General features: G+C 41.6%; 1 protein-coding gene across 1 annotated transcript in view; it reads left to right on the forward strand.

Moving 5' to 3' along the window:
• The window catches only part of LOC118097524 (mucin-5B-like), a 51,769-nt gene that overhangs the window by 1,839 nt on the left and 33,364 nt on the right, over positions 1 to 16,566 (forward strand). The window contains exons 2-16 of the mRNA XM_088666064.1: positions 1,064 to 1,319; positions 1,918 to 2,032; positions 2,736 to 2,823; positions 3,730 to 3,866; positions 4,199 to 4,424; positions 4,906 to 5,031; positions 5,322 to 5,439; positions 8,197 to 8,335; positions 9,321 to 9,422; positions 9,929 to 9,998; positions 10,111 to 10,248; positions 12,798 to 12,962; positions 13,929 to 14,023; positions 15,136 to 15,262; positions 16,119 to 16,371. Of these exons, the coding sequence (XP_088522190.1) occupies positions 1,064 to 1,319; positions 1,918 to 2,032; positions 2,736 to 2,823; positions 3,730 to 3,866; positions 4,199 to 4,424; positions 4,906 to 5,031; positions 5,322 to 5,439; positions 8,197 to 8,335; positions 9,321 to 9,422; positions 9,929 to 9,998; positions 10,111 to 10,248; positions 12,798 to 12,962; positions 13,929 to 14,023; positions 15,136 to 15,262; positions 16,119 to 16,371 (2,155 nt within the window). The remainder of the gene's footprint in view (positions 1 to 1,063; positions 1,320 to 1,917; positions 2,033 to 2,735; positions 2,824 to 3,729; positions 3,867 to 4,198; positions 4,425 to 4,905; positions 5,032 to 5,321; positions 5,440 to 8,196; positions 8,336 to 9,320; positions 9,423 to 9,928; positions 9,999 to 10,110; positions 10,249 to 12,797; positions 12,963 to 13,928; positions 14,024 to 15,135; positions 15,263 to 16,118; positions 16,372 to 16,566) is intronic.

The following is a 16,566-nucleotide window of genomic DNA, read 5'->3' on the forward strand; positions in this document are numbered from 1 at the left end:
TAAATATGAAAAATTCACTGAAATAGAACCCCCTCTTGCATGTCACAAAGCATGCCCATTGGCTGTGTTGGGCAGCCTAATACTTAATAATTTGGGTCTAATTGAGAGAAGGCTAAGCTCATTTAAGTCTCATTGAAATCAACGGGACTAGATCACACAACTGCAACCAAGTGCCACGGAAAACAAATTATTATTGACCCAGGGACAGCCCATCCCATTTCGCTGCCTGAGGCTAAATGGGAAGGTGGTGGCCTGCATACATGCCATCCACCCCCTCTTGACACCGCTGCTAAAGCCTCACTTATTAGGGTCATGCAGCTTCTGAGAAGATCTTACAAGAGCCGCACTATATTGCTCTGTGAATCCAATGACCCAGCTCAGTCAGGAAGAGTGATGTCCAAAAGCACAATGGACACATACACGTTTGCCCGTGTTGAAGATCTGTGTTGTTCATTTCACCCTCTCCTTCAAAAAGTTCAGACTCTGTTTAAATAATTAAACTTAGAATCATAGAATCATAGAGTTGGAAGAGACCACAAGGGCCATCCAGTCCAACCCCCTGCCAAGCAGGAAACTTATTGGTCATTTTCAGGGCAGTATCGAGCAGGTCGGGCGCCCTGGCGCTGAGGGGCGGAGATTGCTCTGGTGCCCCTGCCCTTGCAGTGCGCAGCATGGCTTCCGCGCGGCTTTGTCGCGCAGCTCCCCGCCTACCGGCCCGGTGCCCTACCACCCTGCGCCACCGGCGCTCTACCTAGAGCCGGCCCTGGTCATTTTTTAAACCTAAGTAACTCTAAGCAACTTACAGTAAAAACAAGCAAATAGATACATTAAAACCAGGATTAAAAAAACAAAGAAAAATCTAAAGACAGTTTTGTTTTGTTTTTTAACTATATTAAAACATCCCGCCCCCTCACAGAGGCTGTGGATAATTAAAAGCCAAAGCATGATGAAAAAGGAACATTCCCCCCCCCCCACCTAAAGATATGTAACTATGGTGCCAGGCCATATAAATAAATGTTTGCAGGGCATTTTATCATTGCCACCATCCTTATTTTCTCTGCAGTTCAGCGTCCTGCTGTCACCACAAGTGAATGCTCTACGTGGGGTAATTTCCACTTTCAGACATTTGACCGTGCAAAATTTGACTTCACTGGAACTTGCCGTTATGTTTTTGCTTCACACTGCAAAGACAGTCACCAGGACTTCACTATCCATATAATGCGGAGCCTCAAGAAGGGGACTGCCATCTATTTCACAGCCACTATAGATGGAGTGCTTCTGGAGGTCAAAGAATCAGGCATCACAGTAGATGGGAAGACGTGAGTTGGCTCAACATCTGTTGGTAGTCTTCTGTGTTCTCATGAATGCTCTTGTGTACTAGGAACAGTGTTTTCTTGGGTCTGAAATCAGATAGCCAATGCTGAGAAATGTCAAACAGTGGTGGCCCCAGATTAGGGTGATTTCCTACACTCAGGACCAACATCAGGAGCTTGCATGCTTCTTCAGGCAGCAATCATCAACATGAGCTCACAATGGCTGGTCTCTGACATGCAGGCAGCCCAGCAGGCAGTATCAGCATGAGGTCACAAGTGCCACTCTGTGTCCTTCAGCCAAGCAGCATCAGTATGGTGCATATTGGCTTATTGGTATGGTGCATAACGGAACATATTGGTCCGTCTCTCACAGAAAAGACAGCAAGAACAGTATGTAAGTGTTCTCTCTCAACAGCCAACCTCTGCTTCCCATCCTTCCCATCTGTCCTTCTTGGTTGTCTGAAGAGTTGTCTGAGAGGGGAGAGATCAAAGCTGAGGAATGGCCATTGAGCTTAATTAATAGGTCGGGTTGGGGATATCTTTGATCATGAGACAACGAGGGTGCTTGTTCATTTGTGTTCCCCCCTCTTTTTCTTTCTTTTAGGATTCTTCTGCCCTTCAGTCTGAAGACTGTCCTAGTAGAAGACAAATATCCTTATTTCCTAATTACCTCCAAACTAGGCCTGACTCTCAAGTGGAATTGGGGTGACACTCTCCTAGTATGAAGCTCCAGTTAGTTGTTTTAGTGAATTTTAATACAAAATGTGTTGAGTAGCCACAGTCTTTGCACACTGCCATCTTCTAGCGATATTATGAACAAAGGGGATACACATAAAGCTAATTTATTTATATAAAGAATCATTTTGTGAGCCCTGGAATTATGTTTGGAGTGAGACAATCACACAACTCCTTTCTGGTTCTACTGTTGAGAATGTCAGGAAGATAGCAGATTTTTAGTTGGTATCTCTGACTTTATCACTAGAAGAGGAAGCCACACAACCCAACATCAGCTTGTGTGCTTAAAAATTGACTAATTATGGCCTAATTGTGGCACAGTCATTTCTTTCCCCCTTGCTTTTTTATTTAAAAAACACATTGTTTAAAAATAAATAAGAGGGGTATTTAATTCCATGTTCAGAAAGAGAATTCAATGGAGTAAATACTAGCCTCTGTGTGGTAATACCACTGCAGCAATTGTGCTCAGTTTCCCACGGGGAAGCCATCATGGTGTCCTCCAGATATTGTGGACTACATCTCCCTTCAGCCCTGACCATTGTCCATGCTGGCTGGGGTTGATGGGAGATATAGTTCTATCTGGAGGGCAGCTCAATCTGAGACCTCATGACAGTACAATGCATTATAGTTATGAAGGTATCTGTATATATGTTTAAATTGTTTGTCTTTTTGCCTATTTTTTCTTAGCTCGATTTAGAAGATACTTACAAAGGGGAAACATGTGGTTTGTGTGGGAACTATGACGGCAATGACAAAAATGATTTATTCCTGCCCGGTAGGATTTTTAAAATATATATAGCTGACTAATAATAATAATAATAATAGAAACCATCACATTTGTATCCTAACCATTTTCAAAAGATCTCAGGAATTGTGGCTGGGTTTGTGGAAATTTTACCTTCAAGACAACAGAGATCATGATTGACCGCAGCAGTGGTGCCTCGCAAGACGAAATGAATTCGTGCCTCGAGTCGCTTCGTCTAGCGATAATTTCGTCTTGCAAAGCGCGGGTTGCCGCGGCAAAACAAACAAACAAACAAACAAAAAACCCACCGGAAAACTTCATCTTGCGAAGCGCGGGCATTGAAAACTTCATCTTGCGAGTCACCAAAAACATCGCAAGACGCTTTCGTCTAGCGAGTGTTTTGTTGCGCGAGGCATTTGTCTTGCGAGGTACCACTGTTTATAGCTGAGTGGAGATTTGAGCCAAAGACTCAGAAGTCCTAGCCCACTACACAATCTCCTGTACATACATTTGGGGTAAAATGCAATCACTGCGCTTGGTAAGGTAGCCAAGGGTGAAATGTTGTTTAAATCTGGGCTGGTATCTGAACTAAACAAAGGAGCATGTGAATTTATCACTCAGAACTCTTATTTCACATGTAATAAAATATTCCTCTTGGCATTCTAAACAATACCTTCTATGTATAGGCTGGCTGGAAGATAAATGCCTGCTTCCTTATTTCTCTTTATGCAGAGCAATTGTACACACTGTGAGTACAGATACAACTATTTGCTTGTTTCTTCATTTGTAAAATAAATTAAACTATAACGGTACAAACTATATGCTTCAAATCATGGATGGGTGATTGCTGGGTTCAAAACTGAGAGTAAGGCTGTAATCCTAAACCGGCACATTGACTCTGCACAGTAAAGTCCTATTACTGGTGGGATTTTACAGGCTATCCACTATTCCCATGGCAGTTTGGAAACCTCCAGAAAGTAGATGATCCAACAGAGAAGTGTTCTGATGTAATTGGAGACAAAAGAAAGCGGCAAGACAACTCTCAACAGCAAGATAAATGCAAAAATAGATACGTAAGTTGCACTGTTCATGGTATGCTTTCCATTTTATCACTCTAAGGGCAGCAGCTCCTCACTGCAAATGTTTCCCTATTCACTTTAGTGGAAGTAATTGCTCCACACATGCATAAAGCTATATACATGGAACTTCCCCCTTCAATGAAGATAACAGAGGTGACAGTGAGTGTTCTCAGTAGCAGATACACATACTTTGATCGGGGAGCCAGAACCTCACATGTTAAGTATCAAAGCAACCCCACAGAAGTAAGTAAATTTATGGTACTGAAGCTGTACATGTAAGATCTCCAATCTCCCCTTCTCTCCCCACCACTTTCTCTCTTTGACAGAAATCTAAGTGCAAGGAGGCCCTATCCCACTTTGGGAATTGTAAGACGGTGGTTGCTATTGATGATTACCTAGCCATCTGTATTCAAGATATGTGCAGCTGTTCTGAGAAATCTTCTCATTCTGACCTGGTTGCCAGCTGTGTATGCAGCACTCTCAGTCAGTACTCCCGGGACTGTGTCCGCAAAGGTGGAGACCCTGGAAAATGGCGATCCAAGGAACTCTGTTGTAAGTAAAGAAAGATTTGCATTTAATTTATTTAACAGCGCACACGCATGCACACACACACACACACACACACACACACACACACACACACTGAAACAACATGTTAAAATTCCATGTCTGAATAGACTTGCATAAACAAAAAAATGATTTATCAGGTGCTGAAAACAGCTGCCTCCCGCCCCATGCTGCATTTTATATCAGAACTTCTAATTAACTATCCTTACTAAAGTGAATGGGTTCTGCTTATTACAAATCAGCTGTGGTTTGTGCCTGTTGATTCAAGGCTCAGGGAAAGACTTTGGTATGCTTTGCAATCTTGTAAAAATGGTACAACCTCAAAACATTTTCAATAAATGACATCTAACCTAAGTTTGTCATAAGAATGGGAAGAATGACTAGAAGTATGCTATTTATTTTACAAATCAGATTATTAATTTGAAAACTGTCAATAAAATTCTTTTTATTATGCTTGGGTTTATAGTCCTGAAATGTCCAAACAACCTGGAATATGCAGAATGTGGAAACCCCTGTACTGATACCTGCTTCAACCCAGAAAGGAGCAAAATATGTAAAGCCCCATGTACTGATGGATGCTTTTGTCCTAAAGGTAGAAAATTGATCTGATCTATTATCCATAATTTGCATGGCATTTTAACTGAGCAAAGTAGTTTTCCAAACTTTCCTTGTGCATCCTGTCAACAGTCCTATGAAACAGGACACTGAATATGCCCATTTTACAGAGTGTAAACCAATAACATTGCTTGTTTTTTTATTGTATTATTAAGTGATGTCTGCTAACAAGTGCAAGAACTTTCACATATTTCCTACCAATAATAAAATTATGTGTAGCATTTACTGTCACCCTTCTAAGCATAACTAAGCACTGTGTTTGAACAGGCAGCATTCTCGATGACATCAAGGGCAAAAAATGCATCCCAATTGGCAGCTGCCCCTGCACCTTTCAAGGCAAAGTCTATACAGCTGGAGACACCTATGCCACCCCCTGCCAAAACTGGTACTGTTAAAAGCTTGCTAATAATGATATATCAGCTTGAGGGAGAATTGGGAAAACTGGTTATTCTTTTTTTTTAAATAATATTTTTATTGATTTTATAAAAGATACATTAAAAAAGAAAAATAAGAAAAAAAGGTACAAAAACGATAGAAAAAATGTAAAAAAGAAAAAGAAAAAAGAAAATATAAAAACATCACATAATCTTATTAACATCTTATCATCGACTTCCCCGTCCCCCCTGCCCGACTCTTTTTTCTCTCTCTCTCTTATACAGCTTTCGCAATACTCACGAATAATTAAACAATTACAATTCTTAATCTTACATCACTACTATTATTTGTTCAAACTTTGGTAACCCTCTTAACTTCTTCTAATTACATCCTTTAGCCTCTAGTTTCTCTCTAAGAAATATATCGTATTCCCAAATCCTCCCTCTTTATAAAGTTTTACAATACTTCTTAATTCTTTCCCCCTTCCTCTCCTGGGTAGCAGTTCCCTCAGAGCCACCCCCAGATCCGTAATCCTTAGACCTTGAACCTTAATCCTTTCCAATTCTTAAACTTCATAAGCCGTCCTTTAAATAATACTTCACAAAAAATACATTTTTACCCCACACCCTCCCTAAGCCACTCCATTCCAGACCATTCTCCACTTTTCCCCTTTTGTTGCTTTAAGTGCTCAGCCTGTCTCCCTCCCACATCTTCATTTTCCTTGTCCCCCATTATCATGAGACTTCTGACTGGATTGTGTCCCTCTTCTCTCACTAGAGAGACACCAAACCAGTCCCAATCATCTTTTTCAACCACAATTTGATTGTCTCTAACTGAGGTCTGGCCTCCCTCTCTCACTGACAGGCCAGAGCCCCAGACTTCGTCTCCATCTGCAGAGTCTTGAATCCAACAAAAGTCCTTCTCTGCCACTCTCACTGGTTGCTCTTCATCCAACTGCTCCTTTTTTTCTTCTTCTTGAAAATTTTCCTTACAGTCCTGTTCCTCCTCCTGCGCTTGTGGTTGTAGATTTTCCACTTGGGGCTGTAAAATCCCCACTTGGGGCTGTAAAATCCTATTGGGATTACACAGTTCCTGAGTCATTTCTTGGATAAAATCCAAAATCTGTTGCACAGTGATCTCTTCTGACTGCATGTCGGTTGTTTGGTCTAGCTGAGTTCTTTGTCTTCTCGTATTACACCAGGAGGCATGTACGTTAGTTCCCAGGGTGTTGCTATTGTCTTTTATTTATTTTATCCAAAATAAAAGCTCTCTTGTTTTTTTTTAGCATCCAGAGTTCAAGGCTTCTTAATTCTCAAAGTTGCCTCAAAATCACACTATATTGTAACCATACATCCAAAGTTCACCAATATTGATACATAAAGGCTATTTTAAGGCTACAATCTTTCCCCTTGTTTCCTCCCGGCTCCGCTGGTAATGGCTTCCAGAGTCCCGCTCCCAGGGTCCAGGGGGGGGGGAATCGTTTAGCCTCACGACGTTCCTTGCAGAAATCCCAGATTAAAATCCTCTCTTCCCTTGGCTCTGCCGCCTAAGGGAAGGGCTCAAGTTAACTTTCTTAAGAGAGTTCTTGTCGTTTCAAAAACACGGCTGCAGGCTAGTTAGCTGTTGCTTGAAATATCGGTGGGGGGGGGGAGCGACCGTTCCCTTGTAATTTAAACTCCCCTCCCGTGTCCAAATTTAAATTTTTCAAATCAAGTCTTGTTCTTTTACTCATGGTCGAATTCTATTTTTGAAGGTATCTGCCGCTCCCTTGTCGTTGGATCGGAGCTTTCCGCCATCCAAGTAGCACTGGACCCAAGGCTCCGTCACGTTCCCTCTGCTCTCGGCGCCCCCGGCATGGGGGCTTTCCGGGCAGCGAATCGTGACTAAATGGGGCACAGCTGGGAAATCCAAGCCCCCAGAACGCTCAATCTGGGGTTCTACGGGTGGTCACGGCGCTCGCACGACTCTCCCCCTTCTTGGTGGCGGTGGGGGTCTCGGAGACCGAGACGATCCCCGCCGATCGGCAATGGCGGCAAACCGGAAGTCATCTGGGAAAACTGGTTATTCTATGCTAAAATCTAAGTCTGCTGCTGGAGGAGATTCTCTTTTGGAAGTTCAGAACCAAAACTTGGAAATGCAACAAATCCAAGGCCATTGCATCTAATATGTCCCCCCACCCCCCATGCGCACATTTACTGGGGTGAAAAACTGAAAAACCTCAGAAACGTTCTCAGTAAAAAAGTCATCTTAGAAAGTTCAGCTCAGCTTCAGCTGATTGTGGAGAGAGCAGGAAGAATTACATGGCAGCATAGCATCTTGACCAGGCATGTCCAAAATCCATTTCGGGGGCCTAATCCGGCCCGCTGGTTGGTTTAATCCAGCCCCTGTGGCAGTTTATTTCCTGGGGTAAAAACCTCAACAACCTTGGTCAACCCTAAAAAAAGGTTAACAACCTTGGTTGGCCCTTTGGTTGGCCCTCACGGCCCTTCAATTCATCAAATCTGGCCCTCTTTGAAAAAAGTTTGGCTACCACTGGTTGACCAAACAGCAATCCCTACTTGCTACTCCTGGCCCATATTCCATGCTGTTTCAGTCAGCATTGGAGAGGGAAAGAGCTGCTGTGCTATAAAGTGCATTGAGCTGAGAAGCAGACTACATAATATATAGCCTGCTTCAACTTCTTGATTTTGGAAAATATTCAGGGCTGGTCACATGTGTTTTCTGTTCTATTGTTATTGAGAATTAAGCTACTCTTTTGGTCTTGTAGTACTTGCATGAGTGGAAAATGGTCCTGCATATCACTGCCTTGTTCTGGAAACTGTAAAATAGAAGGTGGATTCCACATAACAACTTTTGATAAGAAGCAATTCGTTTTCCATGGCAACTGCAACTATGTCTTAGCTAAGGTAGGGGTTTATTTAAAATGGGTTGAGACCTTTTAGGAGCAGCAAATAGACACCAACAGTAGTGCACTGAGGTTGCATAACATACCTCAAATTAACTGCCTCGTTAAATGCTTTGTTCAAGGAGACTGATGAACTGTATTGTAAATGTAGCCCTTTGCGATTGTAAATGAGCACTAACCAATTGGTGGTTCATACAGCCATATTCTGCATTGTATTTGCTGCTGCAACTGACTCATTTCTTCCCCTTTGAGTCTGAGGAAAATGTGATTTCTCCGCACCTGAATCACAAACTTGAGAATAATACACAGGATTTAGGGCAGTACTCAATATTCTGTCCTACATATATGCTGAAAGTCACACCTCTGTCTAATCTCTCTAAACTGAGAGCATTGGAAGGCTCTAAATCTGAGAAAATATGCAGGAAAAATCTTAGCTTTTCCCAGTTTGTCTGTCTTGCAAGTAGGTGTATGCAAAACTTTCCCCTGTTATTAAAACAGCACTGACTCCATGATAGGCAGGGAGGAAAGAGGCCATATAGACAGTGTTCAGCATCCACTGCCATAGCTGCCAAGTTATCCCTTTTTATAAGGGATTTCCCCTTATGCTGAATAGGCTTCCTCGTGAGAAAAGGAAAAACTTGGCAGCTATGTCCACTGCCCATCTCCTCTACAAGAGATTTGCAATGTGTCAGATGAACATACTCCTTGGTTGCTGCATTAATGCTGCATCCACTGCATTAATGTGGTGTAGTGGTTAAGAGCGGTAGACTCGTAATCTGGGGAACCAGGTTCGCGTCTCCGCTCCTCCACATGCAGCTGCTGGGTGACCTTGGGCTAGTCACACTTCCCTGAGGTCTCTCAGCCCCACTCACCTCACAGAGTGTTTGTTGTGGGGGAGGAAGGGAAAGGAGAATGTTAGCTGCTTTGAGACTCCTTTGGGTAGTGATAAAGCGGGGTATCAAATCCAAACTCTTCTTCATTTTCAGGACACAGATGGTTCCTTTGTGGTCATTGGAGAGATTGTTCAATGTGGTGTTTCCAACACTATGACTTGTCTGAAGAATGCTTTAATCACTTTAGGAGCCCTTGTAAGTTGCTCGAGTTATGCCACCACCTGTCAGAAATGCAGAACAATCTGAACTCAAGGAAGAGTAAATTATACTGGGATAATTACCCTATTCTACACTCTGTTCAGGAGTGGGGCTACTGCTGGCTGAGTTACTCTGAGCCCAGAACAAGGAAAATGAGCCTTTAAAATAAAGTTTGACGTACGCCACCCTTTCTGCAGGAAACTTCTGCTGGATTTGTCGGTCATATCACCATGCTGAATAGTTTGGAATAGGGTTAAGTCTCCCCTTGTGCCATCCTTCCCCTGCCACTTTCCTGGAACGTCCCTCTTTGGGAACTTATCCTGGCCTCGTCTTAGCCCCAGATGAGCTGGGGTGGAGACTTACACCAACATATCTCTGGCTGAATCAGTTTAGCCAAAGACTCGCCTATTTCAAACTCCACCTCTGACAGATATTGGATTTGGATTGCTCCCTAAGTGTTTTGTCAGTGTTCATGCATTTCTTTATTTTTCCTTTCTTTGCAGAGTATAAGAGTCTGTTCCACTGGAGATGTCTATGTCAATAATGCCATTGCAGTATTGCCTGTAACTAAAGGTCAGCGTTCAGTTTCACTCCAAATTTCCAATGGAAGCTATGTACCTGTATGGTGGTTGCTCCTACCTGGATATGGTTTTTAGCTGAAGGCATGTTCTGGATTTTTTATTAGATGGCGTCACACTCTTCAGACCATCTACATTCTATGTCAACATCCTGACTTCTTCACGGGTGCAAATTCAAGTGCAACTGAAACCCATTATGCAGATCTTCATAACAGTAGATGAAACTTATCAAAACCATACTTCTGGTATAGTATTTCCCCATGCATTAACGCCTACTTTCTTTTAGTAGATTGTAAAAAGTACCTTGAGATGCTTTGATTTCATGAAATATTCGCAAACTTTCTCAAGGATAAACTGACACCACAAATGTCTTGAGCAGGGATGAGGAACCTGGAGCTTTTCATTTCAACTCTCATCAGTCCTGACCTTTGCTCTGGCTGACTAGGGATGATGAGAGCTGGAGTTCAACAACATCTGGAAGCCAAGCAGGTCACCCCCCCCCCCGGTTTAGCAATAAAATGAGTCATTTGCCGATGATGGGACTGTGTCCACAAGGCTACTTAAAAAGTGATCTTTTATTCAAAAGAAATTTATTTCTGTCTTCATATGTTTGTCTCATATTGGAATGTTTAGAATAATTGATATCAAGAATCTACATCTTGCCAATGATATTTTCCTTAGTTTACATGCTTTTGTATGGCGTGTCTAGTTCTCCTGTTCTCTGGAGAGCATATGAAGCTTGGAAAGTCAAGTATTATCAAGGAACTGGGGAGACAAAGTGTCTCTGGGGACAAAACATCCCAAGCACATTGCTTCCACGGGACTCTGTCAGGTGTGATGCTGCTGAAATGAGTTAAGTAGGTTGGTCAATGCCCCCCCCTCCTCTTGTTTGCCCATGTATCTGAATCATTGTTGGTGAAACTATGGAGGAAAGGGATGCAGTTGCCACCTCCAACATTGCTACTACCACCCTCAAGTGATAGGTAGATGCAGGATTGGGGGCAACAGGCTCTCTGAAACAACCAGCTAAATTGTCTTGTGTGTGTGTGTGTGTGAGAGAGAGAGAGAGAGAGAGAGAGAGGTTCCGGTTTCCGCCGGCAGGAATGGCGGACCTGTTTTCCATCCCTCTGACCTTCGTAAGGAATTTGGCGGTTGCTAGGGGAGTAAATGGCAACCCCCTACCCTCTCCGGGGGTTACGGAGAGGGGCCGCTGGCCCGCGATGCCCCCAGACCCACTCCGACTGTTTATGGAGTGGGGGGAGCTCGGGCTGAAAAGCACTTACGAGGGCCAGGACTCCCGGACGCTAATCTGCATGGCGGGGATTTCCATGGTTAAAGAAGATAATTAGGCTTAAATCTATGGACATACTTCAGAAGGAGGGGAAGAAGCGCTGTTTACTGCTGAGAAATCTATGCTGCTGAGGGAGAGGAGTTAAAGGCTGTATATCATCTGGAAGAAGGATTGATGGGGACGGAGCGATAAGGGAATGGAGTTTTATTTTTCTTCATATGAGTTACTTCGTACCTTCCCAGACGCGATGTCCTGGCTTGTTTGGAGTGAAAGAGAAGCAAAAGACTGTGTGAGTTGAACTTTATAAACTGTTGTTACTGAGCATATTTTTTAAAGATGTGGAGTTGCCGATGAGAAAAGCCCCCCCCCCCCTAGTCGGACGGAAGGAGTCCTGGACGCGTTCGGAGGATTTATGAGCTGTGACACACTTTGAATTGGAGCAGCGACCTGAAGCTAAGTTCAGCTATAGGGCAAGGAGATCCATTAATTTACCAAGAGTTTATGGTTTGATGTTTGGGTCTTCTGCCTGGAAAAGCTGTAAATTTTATAAAGATCGTTAATCTTCATGGCTATGAGAGAAAACGAAAGTGATTTGAGCTTTTTAAGATGGCGCTGCTTCGACGCAACAGGGAGCTACAGACTAAGAAGATTTATGGGGAGGCTGGACTGATTAACCCACACAGGAGAAAGAACATTTGTGAAACCTCGTTTGATATTTATCTCAGCAGCTGGGAAACAATTGGTTGAAAGTGGAAAACATCTATGTGACTGTAAGGGGAAGATCTGGATTATTATGAACTTGGAGGACGATTTGAACTTTAGAAAAAAGACGGCAGTGGACGGTTGCGAGGAATCCCCAATTTCTTGAAGCATGGGAACCCAAATAAAAAATTCTTTAGACGATTTGGCATAACATTCGGTTTGATTGATATATATATGTGTATAATTTGAAATAATGAATGTGATATAATTGGTTTTAATTGGAAAATTAATAAAATATATTTTTTAAAAAGAGAGAGAGAGAGAGAGAGAGAGAGAGAGAGAGGACCAATGAACACATACAGGTATGTGTGCTGTGTTTAGTTTGCTCTTGTGTTCTTACTGTTGCATTGTAAAATGCAGTCTTACAATGATTAAGTGCGCTCAGTTAGGATTGCTTTATTCTGGGATTGACTCATCATGCCACCAACATCAGTTCTAGTACAGTCTAGTACAGTATGAGGCCTGCTTCTAACTATAGTTAAAATAATGGGACCTAGCTTTCACAAGGATCCTTACATATTATTACATTCATGCATTTTGATCTACATCCCCTTCATGAATAGGTGCCATTAGACTTTCAGAGCCTAAATCTAGTTTTCACCCATTTGCCTGACCTTTCTTTACCCACAAACCTGGCTCTCTTTCTGCTCTGTAACGGGGTCCTGAATTTGTTTTGTTAGATAGGCTGCTTCAAATACTTTGTCTGAATTTTTGTCTTGTACCTTCCCCCCACCTAACTAGGCCTTTGTGGAAATTTCAACAATGATCAGACTGATGATTTTCAAACCATCAGTGGGATTGTAGAAGACTCTGCTTCAGTGTTTGGAAACTCATGGAAAACTATGGCCAGCTGTGCTGATGTTCAAGACAGCTTTGAGGATCCCTGTCAGAAAAGTGTTGATAAAGGTACAGTATTACATTTTCTCCTCATTTCATGCTTTCCCTAAATGCAGCAATTTGTTTTCCACCACGAGAGGAATGACAGCCATTCTTCTATTTTTAATAACTTTTCTGTTTGTCAGACCTATGTACCGCTCTCCAGCAGTGTTTCTAGGATGGCTTACAAAGCCCCAACAACAACCCTATATAAGAAAATATGCCACAACCAGAAAACATTGACTAAAATAGAAGGTAAAATTGACAAGTTAAACCAGAATATAAGTGAAAGCTTACACAATTCATTCTACAACCATAAGGGAATTTTTATTTGTCCCTTGCTGTGGCTAACTCTACTCATATTTACTTAGATTTACAGTAAGTTCTGGTTAGTTCATTGTCTTACACCCAAGTAAAAGTGTGTGCCTAGGAGTTTTAGCCTGAGTATATAGGGTAGATCCCTCATTTTCTAAATGAATGATCAAAATTAGAATGTGTTTTCAAAAACAAATATTTGATAAGCTAATACAAATTGCTGGCAGGTCACATACAGTATTCAAACCTGAACATCTCCTGGAAGTCGGAGGGACATTGCTGGCTAAAATGTTTTAAATGGTTTTAATGTTGTTTTTGTTGCATTGGGGTTGGTTAAGTTTTAGTTGGGGTTGGCAGCTCTTTTAATTTGGGTATAACTGTAAATTATTATTATTATTATTATTATTATTATTATTATTATTATTATTATATTTTATTTTCTATTGACTTATTGGTTTATTTCTAGTCTGTATAAGGTATTCTGTTTCTTAATGTTTGATTATGTTTTTATATATGCTGTGAGCAGCTCAGATGATGATGACGACGACAACAACAACAACAACAACAACAACAACAACAAGCTCTTTGTTAAATGCAGGTGTTACTTTTGCTCATTGGTGTGGCATTTGAATGGCTCCCATTTTGTAAATAATCTTTGGAAATCTTCATTTTCTCTGATAGAAAAATTTGGACAGCGTTGGTGTGCTCTTCTGCTGGATGCAAAGGGGGTATTTGCTGAGTGCCATTCTGTTAATGACCCAGCTCCTTATATCAAGGTAAGGCATGGATTAATTCCTTTTTAAAAACATCTCCTTTCATATCTGGCACAGTGTCAGGTGCATTCTGATCAGATAGGCAACAATCTGAGTAGTTCCTAAATTTCAGCTTGCCCATGTCTGCTTCCCATAAAGTTGAATAGATTATGGAAGCTCTGTAAGCTATTTTGCCACAGGGGTGTTCTACCTTTCGTGAGTAAGAAGAAATAAGCCAGTGGAGCCATCATCACATCTTCTGACAGTATGAAAGAGTAGCTCTTTAGAGCTCAAGTAGCTGGTAGATAAGCTGCAGGTATAGTAACCAGTTGCCCTCTGGTGGCCTGTCTGGGAACAGTGAACAGCTTTCCCTATACAGTGGTGCCTCGCAAGACGAATTTAATTCGTTCCGCAAGTCAATTCGTTTTGCGAAAATTTCATCTTGTGAATCACGGTTTCCCATAGGAATGCATTGAAATTTCTTTTTTTGCCCATAGGAACACATTAATTAAATTTCAATGTATTCCTATGGGAAACCGCGATTCGCAAGACGAATTTTTCGCAAAATGAATTTGTCTTGCGAGTCACCATCTTGTAGGGCATTCGTCTTGCGAGGTACCACTGTATCTCAAGAAATGTAACATGGATTTTTTGGAAATGAGGCCTGAGCCAAAGAAATAAGACTGGATCTCCTCCTTTTTCTTTCTTCATTTTTTTGTGGTATTTTTTGTATCATTTTCTTATACCAATAAAAAGGTGAAAAGAAATAAAGGAAGACAAAGAAAGAAAGAGGATTTGATAAGTGAATTCTGGAATATGATTTCAACCTCGCAGGATCAAATATCCTGATTATTTACTTGAGGAAAAAGAGGATGTTCTAGTCACAGAGCTGCATTAATTCCCCTTTGCAATGTCATATGTATGTGTCATAAATGGGCATTCATTGACAGAGAGCTTTCCTCCGAAATTAGAACTTGTTTACATATACAAAGAAGTGGTCAAGGCAGAAACACAAGCGATCCATGCTGCTTCTTTGAACAGAGGAGCCCGCCCTCATTCTCTCATTTATCTGTTGGTGAATGTGACGCTTCTTTTGAGCACTGATTCTTGTATCTGCTTCTGTGTTTATTACTTAGAACTGCGTTTATGACACTTGCAATGCTGAGAAGAGCAAAGAGGCTCTGTGCAGCGTTTTCTCTGGCTATGCCAGAGATTGTGCCGCAAGAGGCATCCACTTGAAAGGATGGAGAGACAGCATCTGTGGTAGGTGTGGTGTGTAATTCTCATGTACTCCTAAGCCATTTTTAATAATTCAAAGTAGCATGCACTTAAAGTAATATTGAACACACTCTTTGCCATGTACATAGTACTATCAGGACTGATCTTTTTTAAAAAATAAATAAATCAATCAAATGGCATCCACACACAGAATGGTTGTGTAATGATGGCAGGAGGGCAGCTTCACAAATCAGTTTTCCTCTCCCATCCCAATGATGGGTGGGGGGGGGCAGAACCAATGTTTGTCCAAAAGTGATTGGGGGCGGGGCAGAATCTGATTCAGTTTCCATTTAAAACGGAATCCATCAAATTTGCGCTTTCTGAAACAATATGCTAACCAAAACACGGCCATCCTTTGAAATTTGCATTTACATTATCTGAACTTTGCGATGCAATTCTCCAAACAGAACTGCATATACCGTATTAGGGGAAAGCATGCATAAATGAATATATTTGTAAAAACAACATACTGACATGTGTTATGCGCAAAAAATGTGCATAGTCAAGACTCCATATAAAAATGTGTTCATTAACGTAAATTCACAGGGAAAGGCTGATGAAATTTCATGATTTTTTTTCAATTGCAAATTCCTGCAAAATGCGAAAAACAAACTAATAATTTAGGTGCATCACATTGACTTCACCAACCAACCTGCTTCATTAAAATCAAGAGAAATTATTTCCATTATGTTTGGGATTGCAGCTTGTTTCATTTGCTTTGAAGGGCCTCCTGCAAGGAGGCTCGCTGTTTCCCTTGTGAAATAAACTATTGTTCTTTGGAGTCAAAGATAAGCATACTCACTTTGCTCATTCCATCCCTTGTTTTGCTTCTTTTGCAAAGATGTCTCCACAGAGTGCCCTAAGAATATGGTATACAACTATGAAGTGAAGTTCTGCAACAACTCTTGCCGGTCCCTGAGGGAGCCTGATGTGCTATGCAGTCTTCAGACCATCCCTGTGGATGGCTGCAGCTGCCCTGAGGGAACATACCTAATGAATGAGGAAGAATGTGTTTTTCCAGAGGACTGTCCATGTTACCACAAGGGCCTGCTGATACAACCCAAAAGTTCATTTCAAGAGGATGAGCTCGTGTGGTAAAGTTATTTAGTTAATAGTCAAAACACATTTGTAAAAGGTTGTTGCAAATCCTCAACAGAACCAGCCTGTTAATTAAAGGTACCTTGATTTTAAAAGGCATTTGTTTCCAAAGGGCAAGATATAGATTACAGATATGGCTTATCTTGGGGATGGGTGTATTTTCATGACTGGAACTTGGGTAGTTTTCCACA

The sequence above is a fragment of the Zootoca vivipara genome, chromosome 1 (genome assembly GCF_965207765.1).
Source record: "Zootoca vivipara chromosome 1, rZooViv2.hap1.1, whole genome shotgun sequence".
NCBI lineage: Eukaryota > Metazoa > Chordata > Lepidosauria > Squamata > Lacertidae > Zootoca > Zootoca vivipara.